The sequence below is a fragment of the Bos mutus genome, chromosome 28 (assembly GCF_027580195.1).
Source record: "Bos mutus isolate GX-2022 chromosome 28, NWIPB_WYAK_1.1, whole genome shotgun sequence".
In the NCBI taxonomy this organism is placed as follows: domain Eukaryota; kingdom Metazoa; phylum Chordata; class Mammalia; order Artiodactyla; family Bovidae; genus Bos; species Bos mutus.
In genome coordinates this window covers 41,199,114-41,222,495 of record NC_091644.1, presented here as the reverse complement: position 1 = coordinate 41,222,495, position 23,382 = coordinate 41,199,114, and the positions used below count along the sequence as shown (strand labels likewise).

General features: G+C 46.2%; 1 protein-coding gene and 1 non-coding gene across 5 annotated transcripts in view; one reads left to right on the top strand and one right to left on the bottom strand.

The window, feature by feature from the left end:
- Positions 1–2,004: 2,004 nt before the first annotated feature.
- On the bottom strand, positions 2,005–2,078 carry LOC138986162 (small nucleolar RNA SNORD65). The gene has a single exon (XR_011463060.1). It is a non-coding gene; the product is annotated as a small nucleolar RNA SNORD65 (small nucleolar RNA).
- A 14,558-nt stretch (positions 2,079–16,636) lies between these two features.
- The window catches only part of DISC1 (DISC1 scaffold protein), a 430,157-nt gene continuing 423,411 nt past the window's right edge, over positions 16,637–23,382 (top strand). For all 4 annotated transcript variants that reach the window (XM_070364536.1, XM_070364537.1, XM_070364538.1 and 1 more), the window contains exon 1: positions 16,637–16,877. In XM_070364536.1, the coding sequence (XP_070220637.1) occupies positions 16,820–16,877 (58 nt within the window). In that variant the 5' untranslated portion in view covers positions 16,637–16,819. The remainder of the gene's footprint in view (positions 16,878–23,382) is intronic.

The following is a 23,382-nucleotide window of genomic DNA, read 5'->3' as shown; positions in this document are numbered from 1 at the left end:
AGACCAATAAAACTGAAAGAAGTTTGCACCACTTACTTCTGCTGGACCATCTTCTTTCTCAGCTGGCGTAGTGAAATGAATAAGAGCAGAACAGGCATAGCGAAGGTAGAAACTAGCAATGATCGACCCTATCACACATCACCCATGTCAAATACGTTATATCATTAGAGTAGTTCTGTAAACATGCATGGATGGGAGGAATCCTTTACATGGATCATTTTTCAAAATGTCTACTTGCTGTAGAATTCATGTTTAGTTGCTTTCATAGAAGGTGGGCAGCTGCAGATTTATCAAGTCTACATAAACTAGGCTAGCCATAAAGTTGACTGATGCTACAGCTGAAGCTCCAATATTTTGGCCACCTGATGAAAAGAGCTGACTCATTGGGGTAGATGCTCGAGAATTTCAGGGGGACCCCTGAAAAGATCCTGATGCTGGGAAAGACTGGCTCCCGGCAAGGCAAAAAAGATGATGAAGGAGACAACAGAGGATGAGATGGTTAGATCCTGTCCCAAAAGGAGAAGGAGACAACAGAGGATTCAATGGACCTGAGTTTGAGCAAACTCTGGAAGATAGTGAAGGACAGGGAAGCCTGGTGTGCTGCAGTCCATGGGGTTGCAAAGAGTTGGACAGGACTTATTGACGAAACAACAATAAAAGTTGACTGTCAATCTCTAAGCAAACCCTAGTGGGTGGGAGGTAGTGAGTGATAGAGGAACAGGAAAAATCCTTGGTGAAACTGGAAACTATTCCTGAGTGATCACCACCAGGTCTGTAGTCTGCCTCCTCCTTCTGGGAGTCATGTCCTTAGCGTATTCATGCCAGAGATGCTAGCTTACTGAGAAGTGAGGGTCGGGTATCAAAAGTCCTCCAAATCCCACCAAGAGGATGAATGCAACAGTTTCTTAGCCACCCTCCCCCTACATGTGCAGGGTAGATGAGCCTCACACACCTGAAGAACAGTCTAGAATCCAGGTGGCCCCTCATGCTCTGTGTTCCATATTGGTGGGCTCCAAACTCTGTTTACCATTTAAAACAAAATCTCCTCTGTGAATTCATATTTCCTTCAAAATCAGTTTTCTACATTATTTTAAATTATGTGTGCATGCTAAGTTGCTTTAGTCATGTCTAACTTTTTGCAATCCTATGGACCATAGGTCTTCTGTCCTCATGCTCCTCTGTCCATGGGATTCTCTAGGCAAGAATACTGGAGTGGGATGCCATGCCCTCCTCCAGGGGATCTTCCTGACCCAGGGATGGAACCTGCATCTCATGTCTCCTGCATTGGCAGGTGGGTTCTTTACTGCTGAACCACTGGGGAAGTTCATTTTAACTCATAAAACCCCTAAAAACAGAAATTAAAAAAGAATGAGATACACAGTGCTGAAAAATAATTTTAAAATGTATAGATTTAGATTTGACTTCTTATAAGAAAATAGTAAAGTAAGTAGCATAAACAAGATAACAGTTTTTTTCTATCACATAAAGAAATTCAAAAGAAGGCAACTCAGGTGTGATATGACATTTCCACAAAATTGTCAAGGAGCCAGACTAATCCCTCATCTCTTCTTTACCACCCCTAGGCTGTGGCTCTTGCTTTGAGGTCCAAAATGGCTTCTAGAGCTCCAGCCATCATATCCATAATTCAGGATGCAGGGTGCATGAAAGAAAGGTGTCGTGTCTATTTACTTTTTTGAGGTTAAAAAGGCTTTTTTTGTGTGTGAAATACTAGTGATGGAAGTTGGTGAAAGTTTTTTAAAAGCTAAATTTCCTTAAAATGTTAGTAATATTATATATCTGACCATCTTGTTATTTCTTAAGCTTTTACTGATCATTTGCAAACTCTGAGAGTCTGATAGCCACTCAACTGGTTTCCCTTTTGTTTGCAAACACAGGAACTAGGAAACAAAACGATTTGCCCCTCAAACACACCCATCTAATTGGAGAAAGAATCCTCAATCGATTCTTAGATTCAAATTTCATCCCCCCCTTTTTTTTTCTTTTCTTCAGAAACTCATAGGTTCATCACTACACAATACGCCAGTAATTCCAGCTTTTTGAGGGTGATTTTATCATTGGATGGATTCAAATTTCAGATTGGCTAAATGTGTGAGCCTTTCTTCCCTAGGAACAGCTTTATAGAGACATGTATAGTTGACAGTATTTTCCAGAGAAGTTTCAAGAACACACTTACTGGGGCTTCCCTTGTGGCTCAGTGGTAAAGAATCTGCCTGCCAATGCAGGGTCACTGGTTTGATCCCTGGTCTGGGAAGATCTCATATGCTGTGGAGCAGCTAAGTGCGTGTACCACAACTACCGAAGCCTGTGCACCCTAGAGCCCGGCTGTGCAACAAGAGGAGCCACTGCAACGAGAAGCCTGTGCACCAAAAGGAAGAGTAGCCCCCGCTTGTCACAACTAGAGAAAAGCCTGTGCGGCGTCGAAGACCCAGCACAACCGCCACCCCCCCCCCCCCAAGAAAAAAGAACACATTTACTTAACTCTCCATGAAGCACATGCAGGCAAAGGGCTGCCTGGGAAGGCATTTGAGGGTGGCCACACTACTCAGGCACTGGATGAATGAGGCAAGCTCTTCACTTTGGACTCTGGGACTGCTGGGTGACTTCCTGAGATTTGCTGAGCTCTGTCCTCTATGAATGTGCTTTGTTGATGGGGGTGCTATAAGCTCCTGTAGGCTGTGGTGTGTATCCATTTGAGGGGGTTGCTTTTCCTCCATTAGGGAAAGGTGAGCCAGAAATGGATGCGGATCAGACAACATGGGAAGTCAGCCATGAGAGAATGGGCACGAGGCTACAGAGCGGGTGGGCAAGGTTCTCCTAATCACTGGCAGGGAAGATTAAAACTCGGGAAAGAGAAGCCTTGAGGCTGCTGAGCTTTCTAACAACAGTAAGGCTGTCATGAGTTACTGTGGTGGTTACTGTTGTCCCTGGTGTGTGAGGACGGTGACAGCAGCAATGGTGTCCGTCACGTGAGACGGTCAGCCCCAGAGGCCTGGGCAGGCTGGCAGCCGCTGGGAGGAAGTGGCGGGTGGGGAGGCCAAGCGGCCAGACTAGTGAACTAACGAGAGGCAGTGAGTGGGGGACAGTGTCTCTTTCTTGGAGGAACTTGAAATAGGTGTAGATACGGAATTTCTTTAAAAAAAAAAAAAAATTTTTTTTTTAGTGGAGGATAATTGCTTTACAAAGTTGTGTTGGTTTCTGTCGTACAACAATGTGAATCAGCCATAAGTATGCATATGTCCCCTCCCTCTTGAACTTCCTTCCCACCTCCTACCCCTCTAGGTTGTCACAGAGCATCGGTTTGAGCTCCCTGTATCATACAGTAATCCCCACTGTCTATTTTACATACGGTAATATATATGTTTCAGTGCTACTCTCTCAACTGGTCCCTCCCTCTCCTTCCCCCAATGTGTCCACAAGTCTCTTTTCTACGTCTGCGTCCCTATTCCTGCCTTGCTAATAAGTTACTCAATACCATTTTCTAGATTCCATTATATATACGTGTGTGTTAATATACAATATTTGTTTTTCTCTTTCTGGCTTAGTTCACTCTGTATAATAGGCTCCAGGTTCATCCGCCTCAAATACGTTCCCTTTTATGGCTGAGTAACTGAATTTCTAATGGAGAACAAAGTCTATTCAAGGAGGAGAGCAGCCAGGGGAAGAGCATACCTCAATGAATAAATTGAATAAATCTTGTGAATAAATCTCTGAGAGATTCTGTTAGTTCTTCCTACATTTCATGTGGGAAACTGAGGCAAGAACAGGTTAAAAACATTAAGGTCCTCCTGTATGGCACGTGGAACTCTGCTCAATGTTATGTGGCAGCCTGGATGGGAGGGGAGTTGGGGGGACAATGGATACATGTGTATGTATAGCTGAATCTCTTCGCTGTTTACCTGAAACTATTACAACATTGCTAATCCGCTATACCCCAACAAAAAATAAGTTTTTTTTTTAAAGAACGGGTTAAAAAGACACTGGATGATGGGTCTTCATGCAGCATAACATTAGGCAGCCTCTCTGAATGCTCTAGCCATTTGACACACAAACCCACTCTGAATGCCAACTCTCTAGTGGACACTGATCACTGGAAGATGAAGATATGCCACAGTGAGGGGTCAGGATGGCACGTCTAGAACGAGTGCCCACACTTCCCACGTGTTATCTCACTATTAGAGCTTTTAGACAATGTCCATTGTGAAAGGAAGGCTATTTATATTCTATATTTAGCCTAAAACTATGATAACATCCTTTGGCATGGCCTTTATCTGATGGTATTTGAAACTGAACCAACTTCCTGCTTCCAGGCATTAACAAATGAGGGACTTCATGTTGTCTAATGTAATTTCCTGACTTGAAGATAGATTTCTTTTCTCCAATTCATTCAAGTTGTGTTTTGTTTTTTTTTTAAGAAAAGATCTCCTTTAGACATTAAAATTTCCCAGAATTGTTTAAGCTTTGTTATTGTTCTCAATGAGGATATTTCCTATTTAACTCCAGCTATGTCACTTGATGGGAATTCTTGTGACTATCCTTCACTGCCATGCTCAGATAATTTGCAGGAGACTGGAGAAATAAATCCACTGGCCTGTCGAGTATCAGAATCCCAATTTAGAACATTCATTCTAATAAGTGTCTGGCCAGAAGATCCAATGAAGAACAAGGTTGATATCTACCTTCAAAGAGCTTACAATTTAAAGGAGTGAGGCAAAGGGACATTATTTATATAGGAAATTATCATGTCCCAACTTATCTCTGGGCTTCCCTAGTGTCTCAGTGGTAAAGAATCTGCCTCCAATGCAGGAGACATGAGTTTGATCCCTGGGTTGGAAAGATCCCTTGGAGAAGGAAATGGCAACCCACTCCAGTATTCTTGCCCGGGAAATCCTATGGACAGAGGAGCCTGGTGGGTTACAGTCCATGGGGTCACAAAAGAGTCGGACACGACTGAGCAACTTAACAACAACTTAGCTCCACTGACTTTTTTCCTCTGGGAGTGAAACTAAGGGAAGGGTGGGGTGGGGGAAATTATGCATGAAAACCTCTCAGTCTGAAGACTTATTACCTAAATATAAATCTCACTACATGAAAGGAGAGTGATTGTTCTGAGGTATCAAAAACTGTCATTTTTGTTTAGTGAGAGATAGTGCGTCGTCGCGGTTAGGAAAGTAGACTATTCTGCCAGGCTGCCAGGTTAAAACCCCTTCTCTGCCACTCACTATGCTTGTGATTTGGGGCAAGTTCTAAAGTTTCTGTGCCTCAGTTATCTAGTCTGAAAATGGGTGTGATAATTGGGTTGTTCCAAAGGTGAAATGCATTTAACAAGTTTAAATTGTTTAGAACAGTGTCTCACTGATAGTAAGTGCCCAGTATATATTAGCGACTATTAGCCAACTTCTAGCGACTATTAGCCAACTTCTAACGACTATTAGCCAACTTCTAAAAGACTCCCATATTTTGAAGTTCACTGTTTTGGCAAAAGAGCTATATGTTTTTTCCTCTCTGATGTCCTAGTTTTTTGCTATAAAATTTACTCTGGTGCCTCGGATGGTAAACAATCTGCCTGCAATGCAGGAGACCCAGGTTCAATCCCTGTATTGGGAAGATTCCCTGGAGAAGGAAATGGCAGCCCACTCCAGTATTCTTGCCTGGAGAATCCCATGGACAGAGGAGACTGGCAGGCTACAGTCCATGGGGTCGCAAACAGTCAGACACGACTGAAGTGACTAACACTACACCTATAGTATTTAATGCTCATTGTCTATGTCAGTGCAATCTGTAGATATGTGTAGTTTCAATAGAACAGAACTACTGCTGCCTATCTTGATGGGGCCAGGATCCCGGGCTATCGCTTTAGATTGCATTGGCATAGTGATGTCCCTCCATCTCTGCTCTAATGAAGATTTTGGTAGGATTTATGAGGAAAAATTTTCCAAAAGTTTAAATTAAAAAATATTGCTAGAACAATTATCTCATCATTATTTGCTCTCAGTTATTCTTTCTGTAGGACACTATATACATATCTCAATACCCAGAGCTGAAATCCATGGCAAACATTGCTGGGAAATAGCCATCATGGAAATGATATATTAAGCAGAGGGAAACTAAAGGTGTCACCTGTTTGCTCATAAGCAGTAGGATCCTTGGTCCTGAGCCGTCTCAGAACGTTTAGAGTAGACACATTCTGGGTTGCTGCCCAGCTCACAGTGGTCCCCTCCCTTCCCTCTGTGTTCAGAGGTGCTTTGCAGGCACTGAGCTTATCCTACACTCGTATGTGACCCCACTTCCTTGTCTATACTGGGCAGCAAGAGAGGCTCCTGACCTACTTTGGACATGAGTCAGGATCTCATCCGTAGAGATTTAGAACTGGCTCCATGGGACTTACCTGGTGGTCCAGGGGTTAAAACTCTGCCTTACAATGCAGGGGATTCAGGTTCACTCCATGACCAGGGATTGAACTAAGATCCCACATGCCATGGAACAGCTAAGTCCCTGGACCGCAACTAGAGATCCCACATGCTGCAACTAAGACCCGCTGTAGCACCCCACGCCCCCCCACCCCCGAAAAAAAATAAATATATATTTTAAAAAGAACTGGCTCCATGAGGGTCAGGCTTTCCCTGTGGCTGACTTATGAACATGGAGACTCTGGAGGAATAGAAGTAGATGTGCAGGAAAAAGAAGGGAGGAGGTAGATTGCCAGGTCCTGCTGGTTTTCAAGAAGCTGGCTCTCATCTCTCCAGAGGACCTGATTCATTATGCCTTTGAATTCTGTGAAACACCCACTGTATCCTCAGGAAATTTCTTCTGACTTAGAGTATATTGGTTTTGGTTAGTTGTAGTTACAGAGTCCACACTAATACAGCATTGTGTGGGGATGATAAAGCTGTCTTGACATTAAGGAAGATTCCTGCAATATCTGTGCCAGAGATTTGAAATCAGTGGGTTTACAAAGTGAGAGTTCAGTTGAAGAAGCAGAACTTCCATCAGTGCTCTGAAATAAGGAATATATTATAGAAATTAGACCTGACACCATTGTGAGAGTGGCTGGAGGAAGGTTGTTAACCAGCTCTTGCGTGGGTAAAGGAGTTGGGGTGTGCAGGAAACTTGGAAACTGTGCAAGTCCGACTGTCAGAACAGGGCTGTGGAGGGGTTGATGGAGAAGTCTGTGTGTGCGCGTGTGCGCGTGTGTGTGCGTGTGCGCGTGTGCGCGCATGCTCAGTCGTGTCCGATTCTTTGTGACCCAGTGGGTTGTAGCCCGCCAGGCTCCTCTGTCTGTGGGACTTCCCAGGCAAGAATACTGGAGTGGGTTGCCATTTCCTCCTCCAGGGAATCTTCCCGACCCAGGGTGTCTTCCTGTCTCCTGTGTCTCCTGCATTGGCAGGCAGATTCTTTACCACTGAGCTATGGGAGGTCTAGGGGAAGTCAATGTCTCTTTACGCCTATGAGCGCACAGAGAAGCATTCGGGATGTGTGAACCTGGATGTTGTCAGTTGGGACGAGAAAGGACGAGCCAGAACCAGCCAGCACCTCTGCGTCTGTCTCCACTGCCTCTCACCAGCAGTGGCCTTTCGTGTGAGATGGCTGTTGCTTCGCTGCCTCCTCCAGACAGCACACTTTTGGCCAGGGTAAGCAGTAACTATCCAGGGAAGGGCATTCTGCAGAGCAGAGTTCCTGGAATAATCAAGCTGATGACAGAATAGTCCTGTGTACAAATCTTTGATTGGCTAGGGATATACAATTCTACAAAGTAGCTAAGATATAAGCTTAGGAAAAAAAATTCTAAGTGATTATTGTGAACAAACATATTTGGGACCCACAGCTTTATGGCACCACCTTCTGCTCAGCCTGGTCAACCAAGTTAAAAACCAGAGTCACCTTAGCTGCCTTCCTCTCAACTTCGCTCCGCATCCAGTCACCAAGTTTTATATAATTTTGCTTCCTACAGTATCTCCTGAACAAAGACCCCTCCTCTCCATGCTCATTATAAAAGCTCATGGTCTCCTACCTGGACTGTTGTCTCTTCATAACTGGTCTTTCTGCATCTTCCACAGGTCCATCCTACTACCATTACATAGTGCTGTCAACCCTGACTGCACTTTAGAATCATCTCGGGGACTTTAAAACACCCAGGGCTTACACCCCACCCTAGGCCATACATCAGACCCTCTCATGACAACCTGCTGTGGTACACACCACCATTAATTCTGTTTTGCAGAGGAGCAAATTGAAGATTCGCAAAGTTAAATAACTCCCCAGGGTTCACAGCTGAAAAGTACTGGGGTTAGATACGCACACAGTTATCTGAGGGCAGAGCCTGTACTCCTAACCACAGGTGGGATGCCTTCCAAACTGCGGTGCTGGGCAGGTTAGAGGGATGGTAGGGCTAGCAGCTGAGGTGGGAAACACAGGTGAGAGTGTACGGTTGAGGGGGAGTTGAGAACAGCTTTGAACTTCATTGGTTTGAATGGTTTCTTAGACAACCAAGTGGTGATATTCCGGCAGCAGCTGAAGATGCAGTGAGGGGCGTCGGGGATGGGGAGGAATGGATGGGCACAAAGGACAGTGCTGACCTAGAAGGGACAGGATTCAGTGGGTGCAAAGGCGGGGGTGCCGGAGTCTGCAGCATGGTCTCCCGGGTTTCCATCCTGAGGGGAGGGGTCAAGGGGAGAGGGCTCTACCTTCAGAACAAAGCTGATGCTGGGAAAGCAGCAGTTTGGGGAATGGGCAGGAGAGGGCAGTGAGAATCTTTCTGGAGATACTTCACTTGAGATACCAGCAGAGCCGCTCGGTTGGAAATATGAATTGAGTTTGGGAGAGAGGTTGCTGTCAAAGATACCAACTGAAATTATATCAGGGTAGTTGAAACCTTGAAAGTAGATGAGATAGTCAGATGCAGAGTGAAGGATGCTCAAGAATAAAGGAAGGCTGAGGATGCAATTCTGGGGAAGACTAATGAATGAATGGGGAGAAAGGAGAAGCCAAAGGAGGAGGTCCAAAGGGAGGAGCAGGCAGGGGAGGAGGACAGGGAGGGATGGATGGAGAGATATAGACAGAAAGATAGATAATAGAAGAGAGATTTATTTTAAGGAACTGGTGCATGCATTTGTTAGGGCTGGCAATTATGAAATCTGTCAGGCAGGTCACAGCCTGGAAACAGGATTTGAGGTTTTAGTCTTGAGGGAGAGTTTTTCTCCGTCTGAAAGCCTCACTTTTTATCCTTAAGGACTTCAACTGATTGGATGAGGCATACCCATGTTATCAAGGGTCATCTCCTTTACTTATAGGCTTCCCTTGTAGCTCAGTTGGTAAAGAATTTGCCTGCAGTGCAGGAGACCCAGGTTCGATCCCTGGGTTGGGAAGATCCCCTGGAGAAGGAAATGGCAAGCCACTCCAGTATCCTTGTCTGGAAAATCTCATGGACAGAGAAGCCTAGCGGGCTATAGTCTATGGGGTCACAAATAGTAGGGCACGACTGAGCAACTAACACTTACTTACACCTACTCCTTTACTTAAAGTCAACTGACTGTAGATATAACCACAATTACGAAAGTGTGTCTACAGAAACACCTAGACTAGAGTTTGGTTAAACAGCTGGGTACCCTAGCCTGGCCCAGCTGACATATAAGACCTACATCCCAGTTCACTCCTGTTGACTTGGCATCCATACACATCTCCTTAAGTCATTCTTTATTTAAAAAAAGAATATTTACTTTGTTTTTTTAGCTGTGGTAGGTCTTCATTGTGGTGTGCAGGCTTCTCATTGCGGTGGATTCTGTCATTGTGGAGAATAGGCTCTGGGTGAATGGCTTCAGTAATTGCAGCTCATGGGCTCAGTAGTTGTGGTACATGGGCTTAGTTGCTCCAAGGCATGTGGGATCATCCTGGACCAAGATCAAACAAGTACCCCGTTGCACTGCAAGCAGATTCTTAACCACCAGACCACCAGGGAAGTCATCCTTAAGCCATTCTTAGTCTCCAAGTAAAGACAATAACAAGCACTTCCACTTAACATGATACAGCTGCCCCAAGTGTAACTGTAAACGCACGAACCTTCTCCCCAGAAGAAGATGTATAGTCCTTGGGTGATGTTTACTCTTTCCCTTCATGCCTAGGACCTAAATACTGTGTTGTAAATTTAACTGTTATTAATATATCCTATGTTATACAAGTGGATAAGTAAGAGAAGAAAACAAAGGTAAATTATAAAATAATACATCAAATATCTTTGTTTCTTTCCCTTTCTTATCCATGTATATACATAGTCATAACAAAATAAGGAAGAGATGTTCAGAACAAAGTTCGTAGTTGTATTAGCTGGTTGGAGCTGCTATTTCTAACTACCTTCTTCCACTGATCATTCTCTTTACCTTTGGGAAGCACCTCAGCTGGTCCTGGTTGTTCACCTTCTGGGGTGACACAAACCTTCACTCCTAAATGGTCTGGGCCATTAGCAGTCCTCCCTGAGCTAGGTTGTTACAGTTTTCCATGGACTTTAGTCAGAGGGCATGGAAACACTAAGAGGTTCCCTGAGGGGTCTCCTACATTCCAGATGTATGTGCTTCCTTACCTCCACTGTGGAAAGGCAGTCCAGTGTCCCCTTGGTAGTCAGATTCAGTCATGCCAGCCAACACCCTGACTCCCTTCTTTGACTATTGATTCAGACACAAGCCACCCAAAGTTGCCAGGTGGCAGTCTTAACTTCCAGTTAAATGCAATGATTGTTGTGTTTCTTCATGAAAACATTCGCCCTTTGGGACTAACACCACTAGGTCAGCTGAGCATAAGGTTGTGGGAACAGACGGCAGACCTTGTGCTAGGGGATCACTAGGGCTAATGGTGAGAGATGCCACTCCCATTTCCATCCCCTGATTCTTGGACCCATGAATCTGGTCATGGGAGAAACAGCATCATATATTGGATACTGATTCAGAGCCTCCACAGAGAATTTCCTGGAGAACCTTGCCCAACTCTGCAAGATACTGCTATCTAGCTGATGCTGTAACTGAGTCTTCAAAAGGCTATTCCATTTCTCTATCCAGCTAGCTGCTTCAGGATGATAGGGAACATGGTAAGACTAGTGAATTCTGTGAGTGTGAGTCCATTGCCACATTCCAATTGTTGTGAAGTGAGTTCCTTGATCAGAAGCAATGGTAGTGGATAAGGCATGCTATGAGTCTATGGGTGGCAGTTTTGGCAGAAGCACTGTGTGAAGGAAAAGGAACTCAGTGTACTCAGTGTAATTATCAATTCCAGTAGGAACAGAATGCTGTCCCTGTCATGATGGAAGTGGTTTAGCATAATCAACCTGTCACCAAGTGGCAAACTGGTTGATCACATTCAAAAAACTAAGATCATGGCATCTGGGCTCATCTCTTCATGGCAAATAGATGGGAAAACAATGGAAACAGTGACAGACTTTATTTTCTTGGGCTCCAAAATCACTGCAGATGGTGACTGCAGCCATGAAATTAAAAGGTGCTTGCTCCTTGGAAGAAAAGTTATGACCAACCTAGATAGCATATTAAAAAGCAGAGACATCACTTTGCCGACAAAGGTCCATCTAGTCAAAGCTATAGTTTTTCCAGTAATCATGTATGGATGTGAGAGTTGGACCATAAAGAAAGCTGAGCACTAAAGAATGGATGCTTTTGAACTGTGGTGTTGGAGAAAACTCTTGAGAGTCCCTTGAACTGCAAGGAGATCCAACCAATCAATCCTAAAGGAAATCAGTCCTGAATATGCATTGGAAGGATTGATGCTGAAGCTGAAACTCCAATACTTTGGCCACCTGATGCAAAGAACTGACTTCTTAGAAAAGACCCTGATGATGGGAAAGATTGAAGGTGGGAGGAGAAGGGGACGACCGAGGATAAGATGGTTGGATAGCATCACCAACTCAATGGACATGAGTTTGAGTAAACTCCAGAAGATGGTGATGGACAAGGAAGCCTGGCGTGCTGTAGTCCTTGAGGTTGCAAAGAGTCAGACACGACTGAGAGACTGAATTGAACTGATCACTTTGGGGAATGCTGCCATATTGTTGGTCTTGCTGCTGGCAGATTGGACCCTCATTGGTGGCCATAGTCAGGCTGGCCTTGGTGAGTGGAAGTCTGTAATGCTGAGCCTCTGGATAACTTCCAGCCTTGCCACCATGACTGATTTGTTCATCAGCCTATTGGGCAATGTCAAGTGTAGCTGGAGAAGGAGGCTGGCTGGTACCCAAAGAACAGTGTCCTAGCCACTTGAGGATTACAAGCTTCCTCTGCTGAGATCAGACCATTCACCTGGGACACAGTATCTTGGAGTTGTTTTGGCTGTTCAGAGAGGTCTATCCACCTACCTCTTCCTAAGATCACCTTGTCACCAATTTTCTAGTCATGTTCCTTTCAAATCCCTGACCATCCAGCCGAACCATTGGTCACAGTCCATAAGCTGGCGTCTACTTGTACTTCTGGCCATTTCTCTTTGATAACAAGGACTTCAAAATGAGGATGTTCCAGAAGGGGCTATGCTGTTGTCAACCAAACCCAAAGAGGACCTTCTCTTCCTCAATCAGCTGATCATAGTGTTGTGGGAGGAGAGGAGGTGGGGGCTGTTTTTGGGTCTATGAAAATCAGTTCCATTTGATGCTGGAGTGTTGCTGTACACACCTGGACCTATGCCTGTGGTTCTGGCAGCACCCAGTTCATGGCAAGCAGCTCAGCTTGCATGGTGATGTGGTGGCCCAGTTACTACTAGGACTGTAGCTGTTTCTCAAAATCCACAGAGGATGGCAGGCTCATGTGTGACTCCTCTGGGGCTCTGACCCAGCCTCCATCAGCATCTACCACTGACTGTTGCTGGATCCAGGCAAGAATACTGGAGTGGATGAGGTGCAGTTCTTGGTTCCCAAAATATCCAGGGTCACTTGGTAAACTGAATCTTACTGACCCAGGGAGCCTGGTAAACAGTCCATGGGGTCGTCTCCTGCATTGCAGGCAGATTTCTTTCTTGCCTGTCTGAGCCTGGTGGGCTGCAGGGTCATATAAGCAGCAGCAGCAGCAGCAAAATGGGCCCAAAGAGGACCATCAAGTGTTGTGTCTCTGATGAAAATAAGTCAACTGCTGCTGGACTGTAGCTGGCTCATGTGTCGGAATTCATTGGAGTGGGTAGTCCGAATCTTACTGACCCAGGGCCAAACCCAGGTCTCCTGCATTGCAGGCAGACAGCAGCCCAGGGTCACCAAATACAACAACTTGGCTGCCCCTGCTAAGATTCTGGGATTCTCCAGGCAAGAACACTGGAGAGGGATTCTTGCCACTGGAGAGGGCTGCCTTCTCCAATGCATGAAAGTGAAAAGCGAAAGTGAAGTCGCTCAGTCGTGTCCAACTCTTAGCGACCCCATGGCTGCAGCGCACCAGGCTCCTCCGTCCATGGGATTTTCCAGGCAAGAGTACTGGAGTGGGTTGCCATTGCCTTCTCAGATACAACAACTTATCCTTCATCTTCTTTATTTATTTAAATATATTTATTTATTTGAAACCATCGAGTCTGAGTTGTGGCATGTGGGATTTTTGTTGCAGTGCAGGGGCTTCTCTCTAGCTGTGCTGCTCGGACTCAGCCGTTGTGGCATGTGGGTTTAGTTGCCCTGTGGTGTGTGGGATCTTAGTTCCTCAGCCAGGGATCAAACCCATATCCTCTGCATTGGAAGGCTGATTCTTAACCACTGGACCACCAGGGAAGTTCTTATCCTTCACCTTAGAATGGATAGCCTATACTACCAGATCTCTTGAAAACCCACTGAGAAGGAAATCTCTAGAACTTTTGTCAGATTTGCTTTCCACCCCATGACATACAAATGTCTCACCAATAAGCCTAGAAGAGCTACTCTTTCCTACACACTAGGTCCAATCAGCATAACATCATCAGTGCTATGGACCAGTGTGAGGTCTTCTAGAACAGAAAGACAATAGGGTCCCTGCTTGACCAAATTAGGATGTAGGGCTGGAGAACTGATCTATCCTTGAGGGAGGGCAGTCTTCACTGTACTGCTGTTTTTGCCAGCTGAAAGAAGGCTGCCCTGTGGTTGGTCTTTACTAACAGATATGCAGAAGAAACATTTTGCCAGACCAATACTGCACAGCAGATACTAGGGGATGTGTTAATTTGCTTAAACAGTGAAGCTACATCTGGTACAGCAGCTGCAATTGGAATTACCATCTGGTTTAGTTTATGATGATCCACTGTCATTCTCAGGCTCCGTCTGTCTTCTTCACAGGCCACATGGGCATGTTGAACGGGGAGGTGGTAGAAGTCACCACCCCTGCATCTTTCAAGTCCTTGATGGTGGCATTACTCTCTGCAGTCTCTCTAAGAAGGCAGTGTTGCCTTTGGTTAACTGGGGAATGCTGCCACACTGTTGGTCCTGCTGTTGGCGGACTGGACCCTCAGCAGTGGCCATGGTCACACTGGCTTTGCTGAGTGCAAGTCTGTATTGCTGAGCCTCTAGATAACTTCCAGGACTGCCACCGCAACCACTTTGCTCATCCAAGGCAGAGGCAGCTGTAGAGGCTTCCACTTGGCTCTTTCTCACAAAATAACCCTCACTTCAAGGGTCATGGAGCCAGTGTAGGGATTCTGCCAGTTGCTGAGTATTAGTCTAATTATTCTAACAGTGCATTCCAAAACTGGAGAAATAACCCCAGTATGGGTGCAGAGACCACTATGAGATGGACCTGAGCTAAAACTCCATTCATTACCTGACCCTACAAACCCTTGCTTGCACTAGTACTGCAGTGATGTTCTGGATGTCCTGGACTCAGTGGCAGTTCAGAGCCAGTGTCCAGTAATTCCTGAAAAGTCTGATTATTTCCTTTTCCCCAGTGCACAGTCACCCTAGTAAAAGGCCACATGTCCCTTTGGGGAAGGCTCCAAGAAAGAGTAATAGTATATATTTTTGACAATGTTGCAGAATATTGGAGGAGACAAACATCCCCTTTGTTCAAGGAGTTTGGAGTCTGCAAATTGACTCAAGTCTGGGAACTGATAGAGTCTCTCTGTTTTGGTAATTTAAGTTAGGTTTTTGCTTGTTTGACCAAGAACTTTCCTGCTCATACAGATCACATAAGAATTCAGTAGAATTCTCATCCTGGATGGTCAATGCCATAGGTCTGTGGGGGTCAGACTATTCTGGTTGCTGCTTTGCCTTTGCTGTCCATTACAGAAACCATGCCCACCCTGCCTTGGGTAACTCATTGCCACCATTTGGCTCCAGCCACTCTGGGATCCAACTATTCTCACTGCATTTAAGGACCCACACTGCAGTGGTGCAGTTTCCACTGTAATTTCTGATCTACAGAGAAGAGTTGACCAGGCATGCTGGGTCACAAAGTTATTTCTCAGAGTCACGGTGAATGCTGTGTCCTCTGGACCCTCTGGGAGTCAGTAAGTGGGTCTTATGTGATAAATCTATGCTAATATTTCAATCTGCCTAAGCCTTTAGATAATTCCTTTACAGTGTACCAAGGCAGTTCTGGCATTTCCACATCATTTAGTGCTGGTCACCTCTTGCCTCCCATTTCTGTCAACTAGCTAAGCAAACAGAGCTTGTTCTAATCTCTCAAACTGCAGTGAATCCAGATCTCTGTTTGGTGGTGTCCGTCATTACATTCAGCCTCATCCAACGGTTCCCCACACTCTTCATATTCACGCTCACATTCATCCCGTCCCACAACACTCTGACTTCTAAGCATATACAGGTGTTTTCACTCACACGGTTCTGATCTTTTGAACGACCTCGACTCTCCTCCAGGTCTAGGACGATCCTTCCCCTTCCTCCAGGGAGCCTTTCTGACCCTTCTTCACAGCTCTCCCTCTTACCGCCCCTCCCCCCACCTCTACACTCTTTCGTGACAGACCTCTGGCTCTTGGCATATTCTGCTGTACGTCGTTATTTAGTTTTACACGCGCATGTTTATCTTCCCCCGATGGGAGGCCGGAGAAGCTCCTTAAGGGCGAGAACCGTTTCTGGCAGGTGCCTCTTCAGGGATGCTCCAGGAGCCTCCTTGAATGAACACAAGAGGAGGCGAGTGTGGGCTGGCTTAGGAGCTCAGCACGGATCGCAGTTGTGTCCTAGGCTGGCTGCCCAACGTGGGGAGGCGGATCTGGGGCCAGCCCAGTTCTGCTGCCAGAAGATTCAAACAGTTGGATACTCAGTTCATGTAGAACTACTCGCCCCGCTCTCTTTCCCAGGGTGAGCTGCAGTCTCCCCTCATCCTCCCCCCGCCCCCCGCCCGCTCCTTGCGAAACGAGTCCTTCTCACTCCCTCCAGCTCTTCCACCAACCCTGTGATCACTTCCCTAATTAGTGTCTGGGAGGTACCCTCGTAGATCACCCCTCCCATCCCCCTAGGAGAGCCTCCTAGTCTCTCCCTCCCCGAACACCCGTCCTCTCCACTGCACTTCCCCTCTCATTTTCGTCCAACACCGAGGGAGAGTGAAAAATCAGCTTTCTGAGGTCTGTGACCCAGGCTGTGGGCTTGCGCGCCCCGCCAGCTCCAGCCGTCCGCTTGTGTGTGTGTGTGTGTGTGTGTGTGTGTGTGTGTGTACGCGCGCGCGCCTGGGCCGAGGCTGGAGAGGAAACAGCCGGTCCAGCCCGGGAGGAGGAAGGAGCCTCCCCTTCCTCGCCAGCCCCCTCCCCACTTCCCGTCCGGCTCGGCCGTTAGCTTCCCCGGACGCGGGCCTCGGGTGCACAGAGCCCTCTGGCCGCAGCGGAGCTGGAGAAGGCGGAGGCGGATCGGGAGGAGCCGGCGGGGCGCATGCTGGGCGGGGGTCCCCAGGGCGCCCCGGCCGGTGGCGGCAGGGGCCACCGCGCAGGTAGGGGTGCTGTCACGGCCGCCCGGCGGGTCGGGGCGAGGGTTCCGCGGCGAGGGTGAGCTCTGTCCTCTGGAGATCGTTTAGGTCTGGGGTGCTCCTCGGTTGATATCTAGGGTTTCTGCACTCTTGCGGGCTGAGGGAAACTGAGGCAGGGCGCGAAGCGTGCCGAAGTGAAGTCTTTGTCGGGCCTGGGGCTGCCCGCCAGCGCCGACCCGGCCAGGTCCTCCCGGAAGACGGTGCTGAGATTCCGGGATCCGCAGTTCCCGCCCCTGTGGGTCCCGGTGGCCGAGGAAGGCGGCGTGACCGCGCGCCGGGGTTCGCTGCTCCCGGGGACTGAGCCAGCAGAGGCTCGGGGCTCCGCGCGCCCTCCCCTGAGCACTCGTGGGACAGGGCACGCCCCGCCGCCTGGTCCGGGGACCGCGTCCTGACACCCCGCAGAGTTTCGGGTTTCACCCCTCGAGGACCTGGAGGGAGGAGATTGGGGTGGGATGGGGGACGCGGTGCTGGCACCGTCCCAAGGCGCTGCTCTGCGAGCAGTTTCACCTCCCACTTCCTCCAGTTCAATGATGCCCACGGCTGGCTCGGAGCTGGAGCCGGGAGCCCCGGTCAAGCTGTCAACGCTGTCAGCGCTCAGGGTTGACACTGAGGCCGTGAAGTGCACAGTTGCTTTGCAGGAATGACAGGATGTCTCCTGCCATCTCGCTTTTAAAATACATGTGCAAAGGAATTTGAGACTTTGGGATGAGAATGAGATTTGGAGTGAGGGAGTTGTGTGTCCTTGCTGGACTGGAAGAAGGCCGGGTAACTTCGACAGCTCCTTTAACAGCGCTGAGCCTCGATTTCATCACATATACAAAAGAACACTGGTAACCTCCCCGCTCCCCATCCCGTCGGGAAAGCTGCTGTGTGTGAAAACACTTTGCAAAATGTATGGTCAGTTGGGCAGGCAAGTGCGATTTGGATAATACCAGAGTCTTAAGGCAATGGCACCCCACTCCAGTACTCTTGCCTGGAAAATCCCATGGATGGAGGAGCCTGGTGGGCTGCAGTCCATGGGGTCGCTAAGAGTCGGACACGACTGAGCGACTTCACTTTCACTTTTCACTTTCATGCATTGGAGAAGGAAATGGTAACCCTCTCCAGTGTTCTTGCCTGGAGAATCCCAGGGACGGGGGAGCCTGGTGGGCTGCTGTCTATGGGGTCGCACAGAGTCAGACACGACTAAAGTGACTTAGCAGCAGCAGCAGCAGCAGAGTCTTAAGAGCTGGACTTCGAGACAGCTTGCATCTCAATCCTGCACTTAGCTGTGCCTTAGTTGCCCGATTTATGAAATGGGGTCAATGACAAGGCCACCTCATAGAGTCGCTGTGGGTTTAACTGTGGCCATGGATGTGAACACCCAAGCTGGTTGCTGAGATACATAGTAAGCTCTAAATAAGAGCCTCAGATGCTCTTTTCACTAAGCAAAACCCAATTAATTTGGAGTGGTGTAAAAAAAAAAAAAGCCCACCAGTTTGATTTGATTATAGTATGAATGTGTGTGTGTGTGTGTGTGTGTTCAGTCATGTCTGACTCTTTGCAACCCCATGGAGTCTAGCCCACCAGGCTGCTCTGTCCATGGGATTTTCCAGGCAAAAATACTGGAATTGGTTGCCATTTCCTTCTCCAGGGGATCTTCCTGACCCAGGGATAGAACCCTTGTCTCCTGCATCTGCAAACAGATTCTTTATCACTGTGCCATCTGGAAAAACTACATCTCTCGTGAACTATGAATCAGCTCCCTTCACTTCAGTTGCTCAGTCGTGTCCACCTCTTTGTAACCCCGTGGACTGCAGCACGCCAGGCTTCCCTGTCCATCACCAACTCCCAGAGCTTGCTGAAACTCATGTTCATCGAGTCGGTGATGCTATCCAGTCTCATCCTCTGTCGTCCCCTTCTCCTCCGGCCTTCAATCTTTCCCAGCATCAGGGTCTGTTCCAGTGAGTCAGTTCTTCACATCAGGTGGCCAAAGGATTGGAGTTTCAGCTTCAGCATCAGTCCTTCCAATGAATATTCAGGACTGATTTCCTTTAGGATTGACTGGTTGGATCTCCTTGCAGTTCAAGGGACTCTCAAGAGTCTTCTCCAACACCACAGTTCAAAAGCATCCATTCTTCGGTGCTCAGCTTTCTTTATGGTCCAACTCTCACCTCCATACGTGACTACTGGGAAAACCATAGCTTTGACTAGATGGACCTTTTTGGCAAAGTAATCTCTGCTTTTCAGTATGCTGTCTAGGTTGGTCATAGCTTTTCTTCCAAGGAGCAAGCACCTTTTAATTTCATGGCTGCAGTCACCATCTGCAGTGATTTTGGAGCCCAAGAAAATAAAGTCTCACTGTGTCCATTGTTTCCCCATCTATTTGCCATGAAGAGATGGGACCAGATGCCATGATCTTAGTTTTCTTAATGTTGAGTTTTAAGCCAACTTTTTCACTTTCCTCTTTCACTTTCATCAAGAGGCTCTTTAGTTCCCCTTCACTTTCTGCTGTAAGAGTGGGGTCATCTGCATATCTGAAGTTATTGATATTTATACCAGCTATCTTGATTCCAGCTTGTGCTTCATCCAGCCCAGCGTTTCTCATGATGTAGTCTGCATAGAAGTTAAATAACCAGGGTGACAATATACAGCCTTAAAGTACTCCTTTCCCGATTGGGAACCAGTCTGTTGTTCCATGTCCAGTTCTAACTGTTGCTTCTTGACCTGCATACAGATTTCTCAGGAGGCAGTTCAGGTGGTCTGGTATTCCCATCTCTTGAAAAGTTTTTCACAGTTACTGTGATTCAGACAGTCAAAGACTTTGGTGTAGTCAGTAAAGCAAAAGTAGATATTTTTCTGGAGCTCTCTTGCTTTTTCAATGATCTAACAGATGTTGGCCTTTTCTAAATTCAGCTTGAACATCTGGAAGTTCATGGTTCACCTACTGTTGAAATCTGGCTTGGAGAATTTTGAGCATTACTTTGCTGGCATGTGAGATGGGCGCAGTTGTGTGGTAGTTTGAACATTTTTGGGCATTGCCTTTGGGATTGGAATGAAAACTGACCTTTTCCAGTCCTGTGACCACTGCTGAGTTTTTCAGATTTGCTGGCGTACTGACTGCAGCACTTTCACAGCCTCGTCTTTTAAGATTTGAAATAGCTCAGCTGGAATTCCATCACCTTCACTAGCTTTGTTAGGAAGCATAGTGATGCTTCCTAAGGCCCACTTGGCTTCGCATTCCAGGATGTCTGGCTCTAGGTGAGTGATCACACCACCGTGGTTATCTGGGTATTGAAGATCTTCTTTGTGTAGTTCTTCTGTGTATTCCTGCCACCTCTTCTTAATATCTTCTGCTTCTGTTAGGTCCATATCATTTCTTTCCTTTATTGTGCTCATCTTTGCATGAAATGTTCCCTTGGTATCTCTAATTTTCTTGAGATCTCTAGTCTTTCCCATTCTCTTGTTTTCCTCTGTTTCTTTGCACTGATCCCTGAGGAAGGCTTTCTTATCTCTCCTTGCTATTCTTTGGAACTCTGCATTCAAATGGGCGTATCTTTCCTTTTCTCCTTTGCCTTTCACTTCTCTTCTTTTCACAGTTATTTGTAAGGCCTTCTCAGACAACCATTTTGCCTTTTTGCATTTCTTTTTCTTGGGAATGGTCTTGATCACTGCCTCCTTTACAATGTCACGAACCTCCATCCATAGTTCTTCAGGCACTCTGTCTATCAGATCTAATCCCTTGAATCTATTTGTCACTTTCACTGTATAATTGTAAGGGATTTGATTTAGGTCATACCTGAATGGTCTAGTGGTTTTCCTTACTTTCTTCAATTTAAGTCTGAATTTGCAATAAGGAGTTCATGATCTAAGCCACAGTCAGCTCCTGGTCTTGTTTTTGCTGACTGTGAATAGCAGAGTATTTAAAAAGAAATTTAATCTTAATAAGTTCACAAGTGGCACATGAAATCTTTTGAGGGAATCTTCCCACCCAGGGATGAAACCCTGGGTCTCCCACACTGCAGGCAGATTCTTTGCCATCTGAGACACTGGGAAGCCCAGGTGAGAATCTGGCACTAAGCAAAAAGAGGCCTGGAGCTTCTTTCTAAGCTGTGTGTCCTCGATCCTCAGTTTCCTCATCTGTTTACAAAAAAGATATAATGGGGACAGTAACTTTTGGGTTAGAGCTGCCTGAGGATTCAGTGAAGTAAATGGTGCGAGTACCTTGGAGCATATGACTGACTGCAAATAGAAGATATCAGTGCTACCAGGAGGGAATAAGAAAGTCTGCAGTTTTTTTAGAGCTTGCAGTATGCCAGGCGGTCTATCAGGAATTGCTGTGATGAAATCTGCCCCAGACCATTGTAAGGTAGCTACTTATGATTTTCATTTTCCCCATACAAATCTGAGAAGCAGATTCACCCCTCTTATTTCCAAGTCACATAGCCATTAAAGGTAGAACCAGGGTTAGAACTGTGGACTGGTGCCTCTCACAGTTGTGTTCTCAACCACTGGCTGAACTAAAGTTATGGAGATAAACTGATGTTCAAGCACACCTATGTTAGATCACTGGTAACTATATACCCTACATATTTACAGACTCTAAAACATGGGTGAATTGTTAACTCTGGAAGAAGAGACTTTGAAATAATCTTGTTTTCATCCCTATGTAAAAAATGCCATTTTAAGCTATCTTCTTTCCAAAATAAACAATGAAAATTTGCAGAGAAAAAAAGTATTAAAATCTCATATAAAAACATATCACAAGAAATCATCAGAAATCTCCTTTTAAAAAATAATTGCTCTGAGAAAAAGAAAAAAAAAAAGAGAACTTATCAGAAATCTCAAAACTAAATGGACTTTGCATGAATGCTTTAACACACATATTTGCCAGGACCCTTAAGTTGGCACAAAAAGGGTAAGCTGGGATTCAGGCTTTTGGGGTTATGATTACCTGGCAAGGCTAGGACCCAGGACATTTCTGCAGGGACCTCACTGCTCACATGAGATGCCCCCAGCAATGGGCTTTCAGGCAAAGTCTGTATACCTGAGGGAAAGTGAAGGCCAGGTTTCTGTGCTGCATAACCAATTCCCTGTTCCGTTGTTTCTCTTCTTCTTGTTTCTTTTTCCAGAAGTAACTTGTGCTCTTAGGAAACTACAAATGAGAAAAAGAACATTGAAAACCACCATAATTCCACCAATGCAGATCAATAGTTTGGTGTCTCTGTTCTTGTAATCCATTTCTATGCCATGTTCATTAATTTATATGTTTCCAAAACACTGCATGCAAACTATTATTGTTTAGTTAGATGACAAAAATAATACTTGCTCATTGTGCAAACATTAAGGTATTAGTTTAGAAAAAGTCCAAATTTATTATGCTCATTAAAACATTTCCTTTTTAAAAAAAATTCTTGAAATTTTGAGTGAAGAAGGATTAGAGATTATATCATTAATGTCTGAATTTTCTCGTGATTTTGGTCAAAGTTTGATGAAAGATCTTCAGAATGAAGACAGTGATGATCTTTGTGTGTGCCAAGCTGCTTTAGTACTGTCTGACTCTTTGCAACCCTATGGACCTCAGTCAGGCTCCTCTGTCCACGGGTATTCTCCAGGCAGGAATACTAGAGTGGGCTGCCATGGCCTCCTCCAGGGGATATTTCTGACCCAGGGATTGAACCCGTGTCTCTTATGTCTCCTGCATTGGCAGGTGGGTTCTTTACCACTGGAGCCACCTGGGAAGCCCCTGAAAGAGCACAGTCATTTACAAACCTGCTCATCACTTGAGGTCTTGTTTTGACTGTGGCATGTGATCGTAGTCTCGACCAGGGATCGAAACTGCATGCCTTGTCTTACCACTAGCGCCACCTGGGAAGCCCAGTGATGTTTAAATAATAAGATCTGAAGCTTGGCACAGGACAGTTTTTGAGCATAGAATTTTTAGATTAGTATTATTAGACCAGAATTAGAATAATTTTTTTTTTTTTTTGGCAATGATGACAGTAATTCAGCTTATATGCCAGGTTCTCATGCAAAGCCAGCAGAGAACGCTGCTTCCAGAGAGGCCCTGGGCAGTCACCCTGGGGCTGGGAAGGGTCCCCTCTGGGCACTGCTGGGGCTGCCCTTGGCCAAGCACTTTCAAGAGAGCACCATCTAGTCACGTAAGCTTTTTTAGCCCTTGGGAGTCTTCTGTTGCTATTCTCAACTTGAACGCCTGTGGTAAAAATTCCTTAGCAAATATCTTTCATGCAACAGTCATGCCCTTTTAAAAATATCTGCCACAGATACCTTGACCATTCTGATCCATTTTCTCTTTTGAAATCAGTTTACCAGCTGCTTCTTTGAGCACAGACTTCACCATCAGCTTCCCATTTTTCATACCAAGTGGAAGTGGGAAAGGAGAACTGTGGCTGACCAGTTAGTGACGTAATATTTCTCTCTGGCTTTGGAAGGCAGTGGGGGCCCATGTGGTGTGCTCAGTTGCTGACAT